General features: G+C 46.8%; 1 protein-coding gene across 2 annotated transcripts; it reads left to right on the top strand.

Moving 5' to 3' along the window:
• Nucleotides 1–6,475: 6,475 nt before the first annotated feature.
• Nucleotides 6,476–17,532, top strand: cldn19 (claudin 19). Of its 2 annotated transcripts, none has more exons than XM_068711876.1 (5): nt 6,476–7,372; nt 11,893–12,057; nt 12,370–12,454; nt 13,051–13,197; nt 16,050–17,532. In XM_068711876.1, the coding sequence occupies exons 1-5, from the start codon at nt 7,150–7,152 to the stop codon at nt 16,084–16,086; spliced, it is 657 nt and encodes a 218-aa protein (XP_068567977.1). In that variant the 5' UTR covers nt 6,476–7,149; the 3' UTR covers nt 16,087–17,532. The 2 variants fall into 2 exon arrangements, with proteins under 2 accessions (XP_068567977.1, XP_068567976.1); XM_068711875.1 differs by having other exon boundaries at nt 6,481–7,372; nt 16,588–17,529.
• Nucleotides 17,533–18,889: the final 1,357 nt, after the last annotated feature.

An 18,889-nucleotide genomic window follows, 5' to 3' on the forward strand; every position in this document is an offset into this window, starting at 1 on the left:
TGGGAAAGACGGGAAGTTAACGAGACAGCGAGGGGGAGATTCTCCTTCACGAGACAGCGGGTACATGACACATTTTTGGAATAGCGGTCAATAAAAAGGTGGCAAAGAGTGTGAGAAAGGTTCTGTGTCCAAACAGTGGGCCAGATGCTCCCAGCCAGAGGTAACCACTTGTCGCTTGCAGCTTGGAGACGTCTTACATTTACCAATGAGTTAAAGGTTTGTGGACTGCCGGGTTCGGTGTTTGTCTCGGGGAGAACTAGAGGATCGGGGTCACGCTCTGGTCGACAATGCTGTCGGTTGAGTGGAGAGTGGCGGCAGTGAGCTAACCGGTGGGGCACACTCTCTTGAACTATCATAACACATGAATGAGGATTGGCTATAGAGACCAAACCGGTTTTGTACCGGGCTGTAAACATGTTTTTTTGTGCTGTGAAGTTGGGTATTTTAACATGAGGGTTTATGGGGATTCAGCCTCAAGTGGCCGTTTGAGGAACTGTCTTTGGCACTTCCACATTGGCTTCATTTCTCCGCACAGAAAACAATTACATTTCATGCATCAGCTGTTGTTGTTCACCCCACAGCTTACTCTTCCTTTCATCTCCTTTAAATTCCCCTCACATCTGAACATGTCTTGTTCTGAGCTGAACAAACTGGACTCGGAGGTGTTCGGAAGGTCCACTTTTGCTACTACCCCATGTTTACATTGGATCCAGACCACGGCCATCCCATTGAAGCGCTAACCCTGGACTGTTTACATCCAGCACATAACACAGAGTCCCCGACCAGGGATTGGTGGATGTGGGAAGACGTGCTGGTTTCAGCCAAGTGTCACATATTTGAACATGAGCGGTGAGGATTTCATCGTGCTTCTCTCCTGTCATGTGAAAAGAAGGAAAGAGGAGATCAAGACTGAGGGGGAAGTAGGTTCACTCTGGTGCTCTGCCTAAATAAACGTGTTCTTTACGCGAGTACTTCCTTCAAATGCTCTATTAGTTAGTTATATATGGACGTTCACTGATACTCAGTATAGGTAACGGTAATGCTGTGCTGGTGGCATCGCGGTGAAGTGGGAGCTGAGGAGGAGGTGAGAGGCTGCAGAGGGTGAAGATGGAGAGGGCGCGGAGGCAGAGGAGGTTTTTCGTGGGGAAGGTGGGCCGGGGGCGGATCAGGGTCGAGAGGCTGCTCGGTGTTTGGTTAAGGCCAGATGGCAGGAGAATGGCGTCTGTAGACCCCGGCTCTTCTTTTCTTTGCCTTTTTCTCGGCGAGCGGAGACCCGGAGGGACCGCTGTATAACAGTGGATTAAGTCCCACATTCCCTTTTTAATCTCTCTATAGTCACCACTCTGCTGTTTGCCCTCAGGTCTGCTGCCCCTCTACCTCCCACTGCCTGTCTGTTGATGTTGGGCTCACACACACACACACACACACACACACACACACACACACACACACACACACACACACACACACACACACACACACAGCAGAATGACCACAGACATCCCATCACTGGAGAGGATTTGATCACAGATTGGGGCTGAAGGTACTGCCATCCTCACTGTGTCGGTTGTTGTCTAGGACTTTTCACGCATTTTGACTTTTTATTTTGGGTCCACAGATGAAATGTGAGCTTCTAAAACCATGTGTGACCAATAACATCTGCCCGCTCTCTGTCAAACATCAAGAATGTGTCGATAAAAAGTCACAATACAGGACCGAAGTCTTACATTTTTTTTCACCAGCATACATGCTCCTGAATCCATCCAGAGTGAGAGGAAGCAGAACCTCTACAGAGGAACTCAGAGGCCCCACTTCAGACCAGAAAGACTTTTCTTTTCCTTTTCTGGGAACCCCATTAAAAGCAGTCATGTTTTCCAGCACCCCGGGTCAACCTTAGGCCACAATGAAGCTCCTTCCGCCTCCAGATAGATGTGCACCCATAAGAGGAGCCCCCCCCCCTCGCGCTGCACCACCAGAGGTGACACCCCTGGTCCAAGATTTACGAGCAAACAAAATGACGTCAGCCGGCGGCTTACGGCAGGACTACAGGCTGAGAGGAAAACAGAAGGAAAACAGGTCACGAAGGACAAAAGAAGAACTGGGGAACAAAGGGTGGAGGAAGAGGAGGGAAAGCCTGCTAATTAGAGCACTAATAGGGGGCCAGAACATGCGGAGGAAACTGGAAGGGGTCGACATGACGGGCGGGGTGGTGGATGGAGAGGGAGGGGGCGATGCTGTGAGAGGGAGGGCAGCGGTGGGAACCAGACCTGGGCCTTCCCCTCACTAGGGGGATGCTAGGAAACGGAGGGTGGCTTTCTCGGCAGACATAAAATCGCCAGAGCAAACCGGCAAAATGCCCCAAGGTCCTCGGCAAGAATAAATACCTGCGCCTAGAAAACCAGACAGCCGTTTGTGTAAGTGTACCACACGGCTATTCATGGCGCCACGCCAGGGACGCATCTATCAGCCGGGGCCCTCCGTGTCCATTCTAGTTACAGTAGCTCTATGTCGGTGGAAACCCCTGGGAGGTCCTGTGTCGTTGGGAACTCTCGCCTCTTGTTAGCCACTACATGGCTACGGGTCTTTGATCAGCTCAGCTGACTCTTAAGCTCAGCTTAGTGCGGAAGGGGTCTGGAAAATCTGGGGAGAGGGAGAGAGGTAGAAGGTGGGGAGGGACGATGGAGAGAGGGAGTGACTGATGGCACCCACTGAACCATGCATCCTCTGGCCAGGAGTTGGAGGGAAGGGAAGAGGGAGGAGATAAAAGACAAGGAAGGTGATGGGGGATAAGCAGGTTGAAGAGGACGGAAAGGAGGGGGTCCCCCCCTGACAGTCGCACGCTTCACTACTGCCATCGCCAGAAGGCGCTGACCCAACGGCCGAACTGAAGCCAGGCATGAAAGCAAGGGCGACCGCATTGAGTTTAGGAAACACTGGGATGAAAAGAATTCGCGGGACGCACACGGCCTCAGCATGTCTTTAGATGAACCGGAGCGTTCGTGGAAAGTGCTCTCGCCAGCCTTTCAGAATGAAGAATCCAAAATGAAGAATCAGAAGCAATTAGGACCTCAGTCAACAACACTAACTCTGCCAAACATTTCAACTCTCAAACTGTTTTTCTCCTCCATCTCCTGAAGATGGTTGTTTTTTTTTGTCCAACACGGCACTTGATGCTGCTGTGTAATTTGAGGGGGGTGGGGTGGGGGGGGGGGGGGGGGGGGGGGGGGATGCCCTGTTCAACTCCATAATGAGCAGAGCCAACAGTCTCTTCAGGGGCACTTGAGTCCGGCCAGAGGAGCTCTCCTCTGGGGCACAGACACAGGCTGCATTATACGTTTCTGTGCTGAGCTAGCGTTCATTCAGACGCCACCTTCTCATGTGGGCTCTCCAGGGCGGAGAACACGGACAGGAAAGGCTTGACGTGCTGTAATTACTGGAGGGCCCTACAAGGTCTCTGGGAATACTGCGAACTCATGTACAAGTTTGCATACCAAGCGTTGTGTAGTATCTTCCAGATGTATGACTGCATACAAATTTCCCTCATGTGACACATCAAAGTGATGCTGCTTCACTGAATAATCCGTTTCTTCAAAAAGTACTAATCCACAACCCACCTGTTGCGTTACATAATCCTCCTCCAATACTGTTTACATGTCCACATGTGTTCCACAGTAATCTGATTGGCCCCCGATGTCTTAATTGCGTGCGCATGGGTACGAGACTCTGCTAACTTAATTTGCCGGTTTCCTGTTTGGGGAGAGTCCGCTCAAAGAGATAAGAGTGGAGAAGGGCTGCATCCACATCGGTAATGGTGCCGGAACACACAGACCGACACAACATGGATCTTTTGAGTATAAGTCACATGGACTGATGGACTTTGTTGGAACTGTAGCATGTTCACCGATATCATTGTGAGTTTACTCTGATCCAGTTATTTCAGAAAGAGGGTTTACACTTAAACTTAAATTGAAAGTGACAGAAACGTGAGAGAGTTTTTCTACTGAGAATAATAACAGAAACATTTAAAACATGAACCCACATTTTAAATAAACATGTTTATAGTTAGACCTACTGGTACTTCTTAAAGAACTATGAAAACTGAGATAACATCTTGGTATCCACAATGCAACTAGAACGCAGAAAGAGCACGTCTACAAGATAACAGGGAAGTTGCCAAGTTCTCGTTTGATGGTTGAAGTTACGACCTCAACAGGTTTAATTAAGTCAGGCATTGACTTCCAATAGTTAAGGCTAGGCATTGGCCTTGAATGGTAAAGTTAGGATACTAGGATGCTTGTACATCAAAGTAGAAGGTTATTTTTATTAGCCGATAACAATCTTTCTGTCACAGTAACAAAGTAGATTTAGTGGCCATAAACTGAACCCAACAGTACCCTTGGAGGTGGCAGATGTGAACAAATAATAAGTAATTTTAACTTTAACGTTTTTGCTTGTTTGCTCTAAGCCTACAGGCAGTGAGTGTTTAACACGCAAAACATTGCTGAGTGGAGTTTTTCCTCTTGGACTTGGACTGTTGTAACCCCACCAATGGCAGGGTGGTGTTGTTATGATTCAAAATCAGAAAGCCCCCAGCGCTCCGCCCGCCACACTTGACCTGTACACAGCACTTGTTTTGCCTCATTTTCGTCTCTGTGCTCTGACCACAACTATGGCAAGCCCCTCATTAGACACTGCAAAATCCTGAGCACACGGGGGTCACGGTCACACATACAAACACCAGGAATATGCAAACCTATAACAATAGTGTGGGTGAGAAGGGCTTGGAGGACGATAAACCAGGGTTGTTTTGGACCATAGAAATAGGATAGGAGTAGAAGGGACATTCCCGCTCAAATCCACGTAGCAGGACAGTCAGAGCGGCGGCCATTTTTACGTGTACCGTATAAGCTAAACAGACTTATGGCGGACTCACTGAGGTTTTGCAGTAACAACCAAAACGAGTAGCAACTCTTTAAAGCACGACGAAATTAGCAAGCTAGCTGTCCGCTAGTAAGCTAGCTAGCTTGCTAATTCCGCCGTGCTTTAATGCTCCACTGGTTACAGAAAATGAGCCGAACGGCCGGCTGGGTCTAGCGGTTCCTCTGCCTGACTCCCACCGCTCCGCAGAAGAACAAGCTAGCTAGCTAGCTAAGCAGCCAACCGCCTTCAGAGCTGCGACCGCACATCACAGCCCCACTGAAGCGTGTTGCCACCATAACAAGCAACAACAATCGGCCTTTTCTTTTGTACCCGTCAAATGACCAAGGAAAACAGTTCAATGTCCTTTTTATTCTATTTCTATGGTTTGAACCGTGCGCAGAGCTCCACGTCTCGCCCTTTCTACCCATATATGTGTGTGTGAATGTTGGAGAATGTGTGTGTACGTGTAGTTTAGCAGTTTTCAAGGACATGCTTGGTGCCGGATAAGTGCGGTCACATGCGTGTTCACATGTCCTGTTGTTTTTGTGATGGTATGGCGGATCAAGCTCACGCTTCAATTGGTAGGAGAGGTGAGAGAAAGGGCAAACAAAAGAGCGAACGGCTAACACATGGCAGAAAAACTGAAAGTGAAGAAAAGACCACCAACAACATCCTTTTTGTCCTGCTTTATATTTCTGTTTATTCTTCGGTGAGCAATACTTTTTTTTGTCTGTTGAGACCTTGAGAGTATAGGCAAGAACATGTTGTGTAGACAGGATGTGTGTGTGTGTCCAGGGTGGGAGTGAGACATGTCTCTTGCAGATGTGAGAAAACGGCCGTGTCTCCGTGGACCGAGCGTGTGGACGGCCTAATTGTCAGAATAGAATGATGCGGTTAGTCTGAAGGTAATGTGATGAGTTGAAGCAGAGCTGATGGGCAAAGCGCAAACTGTGGGAAAGCTCTCCGAAAAGACACAGCGAACACCGGAGTGTGTCTGCACTTGCAGCTCGTAAAGGATGTGCAATCGGGTGAGCCTCTCGCACTCTCTCTCTCTCTCCATTTGTCGCGGTCACCATGGTGATGTGGGGTGGGGGGTTGGGGGGTTGGGGGGGCTTGCCTCGGCGGCCCATAATTCCCAGAGAGCCTGTCTGGCTGTGACACGTCCTTTTCAGCCAGGCATTGTTTGGATGCTGATTTACGTGTGTTTGTTGCACTTTTTTTTTTTTTTTTTACCACCACCTCGTCCACACCTCCAGGGGGGGGGGGGCAAAAAGGTTCAACGCATTCCGAGACCGTGGAACAGCTACGGGCGTCAACGTTTTTCTGATTGAATGATAGCGACACAGATTTAAAGTCAATCGGATTTGAGCTAATTTTTTTGCAAGAAAATGCCAACTGGTCATTGTGACTTGCTGTTTTTTTCCCCATCTCTTTCTTTCCCTCTCTGTTTGAAACAGAATTTGTTTTCCCAACCGGCCCGTCCCTCTTCCCTCCCAGTGGGAGTTCCCACAGCACAGAGGAGACCAATCATGGGCCGAGTCCTCGACCCCGTCCCTCCGTGGTCAGCCTGTTAAGGACTTTTTGTGTTTGACGCTTTTTTTTCTCTCTTCTTTTTCCTATTTTTTTCTTCTTTTTTCTCCGGCTACCCCTCGTTGAGCCACTTGAGCCAGGAGCAGATGGAAAGACTGTAGTGGGGGGAAGTAAGCAAGCAGCACAGAGTAAGAGAGAGAGAGAGAGAGAGAGAGAGAAGCCATGCAGAGAGTGAGGCAGCTCAGTGACGATGCTTGATGAACTGAACCGCTGACCACCAGAAAAGGCTTTCTTACACTCCGACCGAGCTCCAGAGACATCAAGGAATCCAACAGGAAAAAGTCCCGAGGGAAGACATTCGACTCATCGTCCCAACTGACGTGGAGAGCTCAAGAGCTACACAATAATTATAAAAAGAGTTGAGAGACGAGGAGAGAGAGGGGGAGTTCCACAGATGAGAGTTAAAGCCGAGAGGATACAGAAGGTAATAGATGCTCAGAGCGACCAGATAGAGAAAAGTGAAACGAGTGGCAGGATCGCAACAGGTGTGTCCGCGGGGACGACTGCTCAAAGAAAGGGCGACACGCCAGGGTCACCGACGGAAAACAAAAAGCCGACGCCAGCAGCAAACAGGGAGGCGCAGACAGAAGTTAGAGGGACATAGCTAAAAGAGAGATTCAAAAAAAAAAAAGAACAAGGATGGCCAACTCAGGTCTCCAGTTGTTGGGCTACTTCCTGGCGTTGGGCGGCTGGATCGGCATCATCTCCACCACCGCCTTGCCCCAGTGGAAGCAGTCGTCGTACGCCGGCGACGCCATCATCACCGCCGTGGGTCTGTACGAGGGGCTGTGGATGAGCTGCGCCTCGCAGAGCACAGGACAGGTGCAGTGCAAGATCTTTGACTCCATGCTCTCGCTGGACAGTAAGTACCATGTGTTGATCGTGTGAAACCCTGACTAACTCTCACCGGCTGATACTCTGATCTCCCGTCTTCTTGGTGAAGCGTCCTCCTGAGGCTCATTTTGTCTTTGAGTATCATCACACATGTGATCTTAGCGTGTTGACGGGGCACTGGGGAGCCGATTAAGTGACTTTCGCTAGATGATGGAAAAGCACGGTTCAAATTCACACCAAGACCGGTGTCTTTTAACCGTACGTCACGCCGCATTCTCACATTGCTTTCTTTGACAAATCGCATTTCAATGAGGCGGCTCTGTGTGACTTTCCTCATATAAAGATCCGGTGAGAACCCCCCCCCCCCCGTCAGTTTGTGGAAAAACAGAAGGACACAAAGTCCCCGAACCCTCGCCGCCTGGACCGGGACACTAACAATTCAGAAGCTGTAAATCTCGCAAAGTCGTCATCAAGTTCAATTAAAAACTCCAAAGCGTTATTTGTGAGGGAGTGGGAGTGGGAGGGGGGGGGGTCAGGAATGTGGGGTTCAGACATAAATTAGCTCAGAATATGAGCCTCCTGTCATCTCTGATCTGTGAGTAGAACCCAGTGACTCATAATTAATGACACGCAGATTACAGGAACCCATCCATCTACTGTCTGCTTAAATCATCCTATTAGAGGTTCTAATGAAAGGCTACAGTGGGGGGGGGGGGGGGGGGGGATTTGGGTCACAAGTCATTTTCATAAAACAATTGGTTTTTTTTCCCTCTGTGTTATGCTTCCCCGCCGTGGCACGCTCGCCACAAAATGAGGCGCTTTGCAAACATTTTGTGGCGACCCGACCCCCCCCCCCCCCCCTTCCACCCCCCACATCTCCTTTGGCTCATCGCGGCGATAAGAACGGCGTATTGTCCTCCGCCGATGAATAGGGGCTGTTTCGGAGAAGAAAAGGCCAGTTGTTGAGCCAAAACACCAGAGATATTCCCACAATGCGCTCCGTCTTCCCCACACGCGCACATTGTTCCGTCTGTCCGCTAACACACCCGGAGACAAAAACACCGAAGAAACGCTTCTAGAGAGGGGCTTAAACGTACCGAGCGCACCTTCCGGGCGACCGAGCGAGTCTCCATCGATCACGGGGTCATCCGGGTGCTTCCTGACAGGTCGCGACATGCAGCAGATCAACGTTCGATCATGTGTGCCGAGGGGGCGTTTGGTTTGATCCGACGCTGGCGCTTGCTGGGTTTGAGTTCTGAAGGAACTCTCCTTCCCCGGCTACTTTCCTCAGCGGGGGGCAGCGTGTGATGGAGGGTGTAATTGTTCACCAGACTGTGGCTGCGCTCCACTGATGCGGGCACAAGCAAGCAGGAAGAAAGTTGTTGGATCTGCTCTGCGGGGTTTTGCCGAGTTTTCTGTTTTGCTCAAAAAAGGAGACGATGTTTTCGGGTCGATGGGAGGAGGTTCAATTTGTTTTCAGACGAGTGCGGAGGAGGATGGTGGTGGTGGTGGTGCTGAAGGGACAGCTCTTCAGAACCAGAAACACACAGTAACATAATAAAGCTTTAGGGTTCTGTAACGTAGATTAATGTAGGAGTGTGGTTCTGCTCGCTGCTGAGATTCATTTGGTAATATTGTCACTGTTATCTAAAACGGTAGAAGTTTTGGATCATCTGCCCAAGAGCCAAGTCAGCTCAACTCCCCGTGAATTGTCATTTATTCACGGTTGTGTTTTTTACGGTCAACAAATCCTCCACGGTTCACTGAAGAAGATATTTAAACAAAGCCCAGCAATCTCCCCGAAACAGCTGGACACTGTAGTGTTCAGCAAGTCTTCCTCAAACAGGAGGAAATAAGGCATTTAATTGGGGACTATTTCCAGCCGCGGATTAATACACATTTGGTGCTCTAGCGAGTTTGTGGGACTGATTCAGAAGCAGACTGCAGTGTGAGGGGTCATTGTAATGAAGCAACATGTCCCCCAGTCCCACAGTGTGGCTCATTGGTGTGTTTATGATAGTTTTTTTACAAAAGTTTTTTGCATTGGACAACAATGGAGCTCTATGGCTCAGAGGGAGACGATACAGCAGGCTGTGATTCACACATTGTCCTCGTGATGGTTAGAGTTGAACAGGTCAACAAATGGCAAACACATCGTGTGAAGTCGATGTCTCCCACTCCAGAAGAGCCAGTGTGACGTAGTCTTGACCAGTTCGGATATGAGAACTAAATGTTGGCCAAGATAAAGTGCGGTACTACAACATCAAATCAGAGTATTCAGAGTATTCAGAGTATTCAGAGTACCCTCTGGAGGTAAAGTTGTACTGTTGGTTGTCAGATATGAGTGGAAGTGTCCTAGTTGTGTAGTGAGTGGGCAAACTGATATTTACGTACTGTACAACAGAGTCACAAGTGACCTCACAATGGAGCCTTACAGCGCCTACACACACACACACACACACACTCATTGAAAGCTTGTGGCTGGCGCTGCCAACCACAAGCCTGGTGGGTGAGCCTCCCTCCCTCCCTGCTTTTAGCCTCTACTTTACCCCAAAGACCCCCGAGCGTCCCTCTGAAACCGGTCAGATCACCGCCCTGACCCCCCCCCCCCTCAGAAATAAAAAGAGGAATGCTGAAGAGTGGATGAAAGAACAGGAAAATCAAACTCTCAAACTCTCTCTGTTGAAGACCATCCAGAGAGTCCATCAAAAGGAGCTCTAGAGCCATAAATCAGACTTCAAAGATTGACCCCCCCCCCCCGCCCCATCATAAGTCCCTTCAGATCAGCTTCTGAACTGCTGCTTCAGTGCTGCACCATGAATGATGGTGAGTGTATTTCTGTCACCATGACAGACGAGGACGTCAGGTTCCTGCTCAGGCTGCTGCCCTGGAGCTCTTTGTCTTCCTCACTCATGAAGCTCATTCTGTCATATGATAGTTCAGCATGAAGTTCTATTCTTGAGGACCATGAAGTGTTCAGACTAGATCCGAGTTGATTCTCCTCTATTATATTCTAATTACTGCTGGTTTTACAAACAATCGTTTTTCTAGAGCTTTGAAGACGGTGAGATGCTGTTGAGAGTAAATGGACCTTGAGTAAAGTTTTTCTTTTAGTTCAAACTATTTGAATTGTCTGAAATATAAAATCTTTACTCAAGGGACACTTACTAAAAGTGAGGCTTCATTTGTGTTTGATTGTTTCTTTTTGTCAAACGATTCTATTCTAGATGGAACAGTTCATTCTATACCTTGGAAACTGGAGTTTTGACAAAATAAAGAAATGTTGCTCAAGCTTCTTAATGGATATTTTTGAAGACAGTGAAATGTGGTTGAAAGCTCAGGATGTCAGGCTATTCTACTGATTGTAATCCACTCAATCTAATTGAAAAGGGAACGTTCTTAACTTTGGAAACAATAGTAATAATAATAATTTTCCCAGAGATTTGAAGACTGTGAGTTACAGGTAAAGTGTAGTCAGGAATGTACTTCATGTTCTTCAACGAAGCGTTGAAGAACATGAAGTGAAGCTGAACGCTCTGGACACATTTGTTCTTCTTCAAACTATTCTGTTGTTATTGTCCATCTATCTGAGTAAGTCTTCAGTGACGTTGTGTTTGTTTCTTTGGTGTCATTAGAACCGTTCTCCTGTGATGTGTGAACACTTGTTATTCGGAGGTCCTGTTAAACCTGTAGTAAAGCCTCCGTCATGTTTCCCTTTCTAATCATTTGTCGGCTTCGTCAGAATCGGGACGTATATTCGTGACTTTGTTGACTTCCTGCTGGGGCGTCAGCGATGCCCTCGCCTCGACAAACACTCCGGCGGTGGTTTGACGGTATCGCTGAGCGCCCCGCGTTGCCTCGGCAAAGTCTGATCGCCCTGGCGACAGCCCCGTGAAAACAATCTTGCTTTGTGACAAAGCCACACTAATCCCACTGTGTGAAACATGTACAGCAGGCCCTCCTACAGCTCCTCCATGTGTGTGTGTGTGTGTGTGTGTGTGTGTGAAAGAGAGAGAGAGTTGTGTCTATTCCACCTACAGATATTGTGTGTGTGTGAGCGTGCAGATATCGTGCATTTGCACACATATGTGTGTGTGTGTGTGTGTGTGTGTGTGTGTGTAAATGATGTGTAAATATGTTCCTCCCACTGAGTTATGTGTGTGCTGAGGCCCCCGGTGGGCGGCGCATTAGATTTTTGAGAAGGCAAAACCACAGCGGAATCATCCGGGGAAGATTTACAGGATCGTTTAAAAAAAAAAAGAAAAAAAAAGAAGGTCCCACAGCTTGGCCCAGAAAGTGAAGTGACCTCTGGAATGACCTCGCTGGAACGGGACAGCGGTGGACGAGCTTCCTGCCAGAGCGGCGTGTGGTCTCCCATCAACCCCACGCCACGCGTGCTGCTTCATTCCCTCATAACCGTCTCTTAATGTCCAGAAATGTGCACTTTATTCCAAGCGATGGACTAAAAACATATCTCCCCTCTCCCCTCCCTTTCTTCCATTATCTTCTATTGTCCCCCCCCCCCCCTCATCCCTCTTCTTCATCCAGTCCACATCCAGACGTGTCGAGCCCTCATGGTGGTGTCCGTGCTGCTGGGCTTCATCGGCATCATCGTCAGCGTGGTGGGCATGAAGTGCACCAAGGTGGGGGACAACAACCCCATCACCAAGACCCGCATCGCCGTGACCGGAGGAGCGCTCTTCCTGCTCGCGGGTGGGACTTCTGCTGGGTTCTGTTAATGCTATAGATGTAGAGCAGCATCTCCCACAACCAGATCATTGAGCAAGAGCGGTGGTGGTGGAGGGGTGGGTGGGGGGTCTTCTCTGTAATTACGAGTCCCTGCTGTAAACAGGAAGTGGTCATTTAAGAGGCATTAGTCGCTGACCACAGACATAAACCACAAGCCCGGGGGGGGGGGGAGGGGGGGGGGGTTAACCCAATGAGGATTCCCCACAGGTCGTTTGTGAGTTGTTGTAGCTTCGGTGAAAGCTTGCAGGGCTTTATTGACCTGTTCTCACTCCACAGGTCTATGTACGCTGGTGTCCGTGTCCTGGTATGCCACTCAGGTGTCCTATCTGTTCTTCAACCCAAACACACCGCCCAACGCCAGGTATGTGAAGGAACTGCAGACAAACTCAAACTTCATGAATGCAACATTATGTACTCCTAGTTGTCCTTTGCTTTAGATCTGAGTGTCGTGTTCCCTAAGGCAACCTTGTAAATGATTGATTTCAAAATTGATGGACGCATGAATGTGCCATTTAAAGTTCTTACCGTCAGTATTTTGCATATCGGCCGAAATAAAATGGCATTTTTGGGCATACAGTCGCCTGTGTGTGGGACTGTTTTGAAGCAGTGGGCAAATGTCGCCAGTTTATTGACATGCAAATGAGGAAATAGTTGGGTCAGTATTAGATTACTACCGTCATCATGTGCATTTTAAGAATCAGAAAAGTGCATTTCTAAGTAAAACTTTAGATAATTAACAGATTATTTTGATTATTGTTTATTCTACTTGATGTTCTGTGATATTTCTTGGGTAAAAGCACTTTCAGCGAGACTTGTTTTTGACTTTTCCAATGAGTCGGAGGTAATCATAGAAACCTGGTACACTCGCAGCCATCCTGTACACCTGTCCTCTCTCTCTCTCTCTCTCTCTCTCTCTCTCTCTCTCTCTCTCTCTCTCTCTCTCTCTCACCTGCACAGGTATGAGTTCGGCTCGGCCCTGTTCGTGGGCTGGGCGGCGGCCAGTCTGACGGTCCTGGGCGGCTCCTTGCTGTGCTGCTCCTGCTCTAAAGAGGAGATGCGAGGGCAGCAGTATTACCGCCAATCACAGCCTTCCACAGCCAGGGAGTACGTGTAAACCCCACCCCCTTCCAGCAGCCACCCAATCAGAGAGCATCGGACACGCTTGGCACCACCCCCCCCTCACCCCCCCTCCCTTTTTCCTCAAATTATAAAACAAAACAAAAAGACTATCAAACACACATGCAATCATGTAGTTCTTACACTCTGCAGACTCAAGCACATCCTCCACTGGTAGGATGGATTTTGGTGGCTAAAAAAAACACGACAAACTTTAATAAATCATTTGCGAGCAATCATCCAGCTTACTTATATGATGATGCAAAGCTTGCCGTTGTGAATGGAAACCTCTCAAATGCCTCAATGTCATTTATTACATCTAGTTGAAATTAAAGCAGCAGCTTTAATCTGACCCCCAAAATCACAACACCGCGAGTCACCCACTTTAAAATAAAAAGGAAACTAATCAAAACATCCAAAGACACAATGTAAAGTGTGTCACAGCAGATACAGAGACGATGGACATGGAGCTAGAAATACTACTTTATTAGCATGTCCTATGCTTCCTGGTTGCAGCTGCATCTGTGCTTTGTCTCCATGTTGCTTTGTGTCTTCACACTCCACTGGTGCAGTTACGTTGTGTGAAGGTACAGCCCACAAATTTCACTGTACTAAAGCTTCTCCTGCTCAAGCTGCTGTTGTACTGTGGTGCAACTCTCCAGTTATGAGGACCAGGCCCGTAGTCACAAGTTTAAGATGCTCCTCACTGAGTTAAAAAAAGAGTCCGCTATCGTCCTATAAAATATCCACCAAGTCAACACCTTCTCAGTCCCAACTCGACAAATACTGACGCTCAGCATCTCTACATCTCTGGGTTTACTTATGCAACTTAACTACTTGCTTAGGGTTAGGAAAAGAACTGTATATTTTTGGCCATCGCCATCTTGGATTTTGGCTTTCGCCATTTTGTTTTTTTTGCAACCAGTGAGCAAAGTGACCGCGATTGGACGTGGAGGAGTGGGGGCGGAGACGTCGTATACGGCTCTGGTAGCAACCTGTCAATCAGCGTGTAGCCCCGCCCCTAAAGCATCCCCTGCTTTATGGTCTGTTTGACTCTAAATGGAGCATAATGTACTAAATGAACATCATGCTGTATTGAAGAAGACTGTAAACTAGAGATTGAGACCATAAACTCATGTTTACAATGTTTACTGAGGGAATAAATCAAGAGAAAAGTAGAGTCATTTTCTCATAGACAATATATATATTTTTGCCCCCTGGTAACATAAATAAGTTTGTCGTTGTTGTCACGTAACAGGCGTTGGTTCCTAAGTTACGTGGCAGAACCCTGATAAAATAAGTCAAGTTGACTTACGGTCTCCTGGGGGAAAGTCCTGCTTTTCTTTGACCCATTAAACTTCCCCTCCGACTCGCCCAACGCGGACTTGCTCTCGATACTACGTCAGTTTCGTCGAAGTTAAAAGCCTCGTGCCGAGTGTCTCACGGACGCTAAAGGGCGCCTCGGCGCGTCAGTATCGGATGCTCAGATGAACGTTGGTATTTGAAGAGTTGGGGAGTGAGAACAGGTTGAAGAAGTTTTTAATTGTTGACTGTAAACTCCCCCCGGGTTGTTAAACTACTCCGGACCTCCATAACAACTCAAGAGGACAGTAGCTACGGCCTGAGAAAGAGAAACCTACATGTGATTAATAAGCTGTGTTCAGCATCCCATGTAGTTAAATAAGGCCTCCGACACAACCTGACCTGCATGAGTGGAGGTGAATTGTTAGTAAAAAAAGGTGTCTTCTTAGTTTGACTGAAATGAATGCTGTTAATGGTCATTCCACCGTTTGACTCGACACTAAGAGAAAGTTTGAGGCTCTCATCCGCTAACAGCATCATTCCAGAACCACGCACACCTTCATCTCATATTCTCTTGTATAACCAAATCAATGTCTGAGATATAAGTTAATTCATGTACTTCCCACACAGGTATTAATCTCACTGGGGGACCATTAGCAATAAGACACCAGTTTCATTACTTCACATTAGCTAGCATGTTTAAACAGACGTATGCATAATATTAATGTCATGTTTAACTTCACTGCTGTAGATCTTCACGTGTTATTGTAAACCACTGACTGCTCCACGAGGATGCATTACAATAGATGTCTGCTCAACAACAAGTCTGATAAACCTGTACAGCTATGTCCAAAGAAAAGAAAATGTACATTTAAAGTACTGATTTGAAATTTCGGGAAGTATGCTTATTTGTTAGTTTTTTTGCCGGAAGTTAAGATGAGAAGATCGATGCCACTCTCTTATCTGTCTGTTAGATACTGTGCTAAAAGCAGGGGGACGCTTAGCTTAGCTTAGCATAGCTTAGCATATCAGGAACAGCTAGCCTGGCTCTGTCTGAAGACAACAACAACAACATAACAAATGAGACATTATATTATTTATTATATATTATAGCGCTGGCCGGTAGATTTTGTTGCTTTTGGACACAGCCAAGCTAGTTGCTTTCTCCCCTTCGCTAAACTAAGCTAACCTAGCCGAGCTAGCCGGTTTGCTCTGGTGGCTCTGCCTTCATATTTACCATAAATGTATAGAGAGTGGTATTAATCTTCTCATCTAACTCTCGGCAAGTGTCCCCTGCATCAGCCAGTCCGTCATTATAAGCCTAATGTATTTATTTTAAATATGTAATCTCCGTAAAACGGTGGCGAGCTGACATGTAGCATCACCTTCTCATTGACTTCCCCCCCTTCTAACATTCTGCTAACATCCATAATCATGTCTCTCTAACTCTTCAGAGTCTTGATGTGTCTCTTCTGTCCCCTCCTGTCCTCTGTTCCTCCTGTTCTTCTCTTACTGTCTTCTTCTCTCCTCTAATTCAGGGCAGAGTTGTTGAGTGAAACTAGTTTCCCCGACTGATCAGCCCCCCCGCCCTTTTATCGAGGACTGTCCCGACTGTCCAACGTCTTTTCCCCTCCCCCCCCACACCCTAAATTTGGACCTCTTGCAGTAGAATACTCCCCTTCCTTCATTACCACATCTGCACCTTAGTGGGAACCGAGATGCATTGTCTTCTCCCAGTTCTGTCCCCTACCTTCTGAGCCTTTTCTGTAAATATGGACTCCTAAAGGACGATGATTAAGACCTTCTATTTAAGAAACGAGGTGGCCTCCTCCGTTTCCGTGTGAACCCTCTACTACACCTCCCACGCCCTCCTTTGTCTCACTGTTGGTCAAACGTTAACGTTAACGTTTACCGTTTCTGTGGTTCTTGTTTTGCGCTGATTTATTATGATTTCTCTTATATCCTATGACCTCTGGGTGCTTTTTTGTAATATGTGTCTTTTTCTTGGGTTTACTTTTGTGCGCTGTGACTGTACCTTGACTGAAACGTGTTCTTTTTTTCCCTTTTGAATTGCAGACCAAATGTTAAAAGTACCCCACCAGAGAAAAGGGAGCAGTACTTGTAGTTTGGGAGAGTCTTCTGGCCTTACCATGGTTTAGATTCTGTCTACAGACAAAACCCTCTCCCCGAGGACTTCAAAACAGACACACAGACACCGTTAACGAAAGAATTTATCAACAGCAGCAACACAAATTAGAGTCTTTGTTGTAAAAAAAAAAAAGAAGACACTTTTGGGAGTTTTTAGGGGTTTTTGGAGAGATCCTGGTCTCGTCTGTTTTGCTGACTCTGGGAGAGACAGTCATTCAGGGTATGTTTTCTATAACTTGTTAAAATGCCCGGGTGTATATACCACCTACTCTATTTTTTTTTTTTTTTACTACATATATAATGTTTTACTACAGTGCCTTATAACACACGTTTGAGCACACGTTTGTTTCTGACTTGATGGATTCTTCACAGTCTTGAAGGACCTGCGTGTCCATAGTTCCCCCCCGCCAGCAGTTCTGTGTGCCTTTTTAAAAACAAAATCTATTGTCGGACTTCTGGAAATGAATGTGAAGCTACTTCTGCGGTACCACTTCTGAAACAACAGAGACACACGTACGATAGACCTGAAGCATAGTGCCTTGTGTGCCGCTGTTTGTATTAAAGCCTGTTTCCCTGTAGCCTGGATTGAGGATATATACACACCCAGTGCGTTCATCGTGTTTTCGTTAAGTGCCAATATGATTTTGTGTGAATGCCATGACTGAGTCGTTGCGTTGTGGACTCTAAAGGATGTACTGTACTGTGTGTTGTCTCCTGTACTAAGGAACGCCCGTTGGCTGAGCGTTCAAGCCTGCATTTATTTACCACGCCATTCATTTCTCTAATATTTACCCCCCTCCATGTTGTGTATCATCTCATTTACGGTATACCCCTGTCTGTTTCTTTTAGAATAAAGCAAACAGAGATGAAAAAAAACAAGAGATTTGAGTCATGAGTCGTGTACTTTTCACCCTTGACTGACTTTTTGCCCCCCTCCTTTTTTCTTTTGCGCCCCGTTGTTCAATAATTGCAGACGTGGAATTCCACTTCTGCTCCACTGGACTGTGGCACATTCTCAAAAGGTGGACTCACCACCGCTACAGTTGATAACAAGGCTCGATGTTTCTTCCTGTTTTGAGTTTCAGCCGCAAAACTTTTATTGAATCACGAGCTTGGAATTAAGGATTAGCTTCTACAGACCCATATGAAGGGTGACTTGGGTATTTTTCAACCTGGACCGTTATCTTCCCATGTTTCAGTGTCTTACCATTAACGAAATTTAAATTGATGAACTCTGCAGACGGCAGCCGCTAAACGGGCAGCAACGTAATCTCTCGGTACAACTCCTCCCCCGTCCACCGACAGCTTCAGATTGTTATTATAAAGAGTCTGACTACATTATGGAAAGAACCCTAGAAATAATCAAAATCTGTTTCTATACCTTTAGCTTAGCGGTCTGTTTGTTATTTTTAGTGGAGGTACGTTGACGGCGAGGCGTTGCCCTGATCGATTACATTGCAGCACGTTTAGCTTTCAGACAGTTCTTTGTCCCTATTAGTCACTTAAAAGTAAAAACATTGGGAAATACGTTGAAAAATATCATATCAAAGTTACCCTTTAATGCAATATACACATGGCCAACTGGACATTGTAAGAGTTGCTTGTTGCAATCATTCCTCCTGTCTGTACTGGCCATGAAGAAATACTCGCCTAAAGATATTCCAAGGTAAGAGATGGGAGACAAAATACACAACTTTCATTCTGGACAAAAAATGCATTCCAGAGTTCAGCCAAAGCTAATATGAGGCTCTAGCAGTCTGAGTAGCGGAAAGTCAAGTCTTACAGTCTTTGTCGACCCAGTCGCTCGACAACAATGTCAATATTTGACCATACAGCAAAACTCCAGAACACATTTATGTCCTGTTCCAGTGTTTTGAAATTCTTGTTTTCTACATTATTAGAATGTTACATACGGTAAGTTAAGGTTTGTGTACGTTTCAACTTTATGTAAATGTCCCGTGGACAACTAATCATGTCATGACAGCCGACTTCCAAGTTCAATGGAAAAACAATGTTCAGGAAACAACAACAAGAGTCTGCTAGTTTAAGAGCACAAGTGTGAACAGCTGTTGGAATTAGAGTCCCGTCACGGCCGGTACGGAGAGATGGAATTATTACTGCGACCAATAACTTTCAACAGGGACATGTTGGTATCTGTAGTAAGATAGGGCTGAATAGATGTGAACCACTTCTTGAAGAAAATCAGCTTCAAATAACATTGGAAGGTCTT

The sequence above is a fragment of the Cebidichthys violaceus genome, unplaced genomic scaffold (genome assembly GCF_023349555.1).
Source record: "Cebidichthys violaceus isolate CVI_PGR_0920_01 unplaced genomic scaffold, fCebVio1.0.p SCAF_17, whole genome shotgun sequence".
NCBI classification, from domain to species: Eukaryota; Metazoa; Chordata; class Actinopteri; order Perciformes; family Stichaeidae; genus Cebidichthys; species Cebidichthys violaceus.

Excerpts from the sequence above, each read along its gene's own strand:
- cldn19 (XM_068711875.1), top strand. The coding sequence starts at position 7,150 with ATGGCCAACTCAGGTCTCCAGTTGTTGGGCTACTTCCTGGCGTTGGGC. Across the intron at positions 7,373-11,892 it reads CTCCATGCTCTCGCTGGACA|TCCACATCCAGACGTGTCGA; the intron begins GTAAGTACCATG and ends TTCTTCATCCAG. Across the intron at positions 12,058-12,369 it reads AGCGCTCTTCCTGCTCGCGG|GTCTATGTACGCTGGTGTCC; the intron begins GTGGGACTTCTG and ends CTCACTCCACAG.